This window comes from Trachymyrmex cornetzi, unplaced genomic scaffold (assembly GCF_001594075.2).
Source record: "Trachymyrmex cornetzi isolate Tcor2-1 unplaced genomic scaffold, Tcor1.1 C3823634, whole genome shotgun sequence".
In the NCBI taxonomy this organism is placed as follows: domain Eukaryota; kingdom Metazoa; phylum Arthropoda; class Insecta; order Hymenoptera; family Formicidae; genus Trachymyrmex; species Trachymyrmex cornetzi.
This window is the reverse complement of record NW_017294459.1, coordinates 1-765: the sequence shown is the minus strand read 5'-3', so window position 1 is coordinate 765 and position 765 is coordinate 1. Positions and strand designations below refer to the sequence as shown.

The 765-nt window shown below is 36.3% G+C and overlaps 1 protein-coding gene across 1 annotated transcript; it reads right to left on the bottom strand.

The window, feature by feature from the left end:
• Positions 1-402: 402 nt before the first annotated feature.
• On the bottom strand, positions 403-741 carry LOC108757393 (phenoloxidase subunit 1). The gene has a single exon (XM_018503428.1). The coding sequence runs from the start codon at positions 697-699 to the stop codon at positions 463-465; it is 237 nt and encodes a 78-aa protein (XP_018358930.1). The 5' UTR covers positions 700-741; the 3' UTR covers positions 403-462.
• Between the last annotated feature and the right edge of the window lie 24 nt (positions 742-765).

The window sequence follows — 765 nt, the reverse complement described above, 5'->3', positions numbered from 1 at the left end:
GACGATAAAACGACTTTTGCGTTGAAAATTAATATAAAGCGGCACTCGTTGGATCGACCTATTGCATCTTCCATTATTGTATTATAACAATTTATAGACTATAACTTTTCAGTTAAAAGGTGATTAACGAGAATGCTGAAAATTGTTGGGATATTGTACAAATTCAATAATGTGATCTAAATTATGTAAATTTCGGAAAATTGCGGTCAAGCGGCTAAATACCATTAGTTTTGTACTACAATGGATTGTATGTAAATTACTAAACTATTATAAAATATGATCATTTGTTTCATTATCTCGCCTTATATATTCTCCGAAACTTAAAGGTGAAAATTGTCGTTAAAACGAAAAAGCTTTCCACATTTACTTAATTTATATTGTCATTATTTGCTTTTTATTCAAAGAATAAGCCAGCTAATTAAATAGCACAATTGAGGAACGAATCTGTTGGTAATTAATGCGTTAGAGAACAAGTACCCTGGAGCCAGCCGGTACAACGTTGGCTTCCTCTCTCGCCCTGGCAAATATCCCACTGTCTACGTACTTGTCCGGGAAAATTTCTGATAGCGGTGGTATCGGTAGATCCTTGGTATCTGGACGATGCAGGATCGCCACTGAGAGTGCGTAGATGAACATCTCGGGATTAACGCGATCGCGACAGTAAACCGATACCGAAAGAAAGTCGTCGTACGTTCGCATACCTATAACACGTATTAATAAATAATCAACTACACGGACAGAAATCTGTTACGATTTTGACACGGA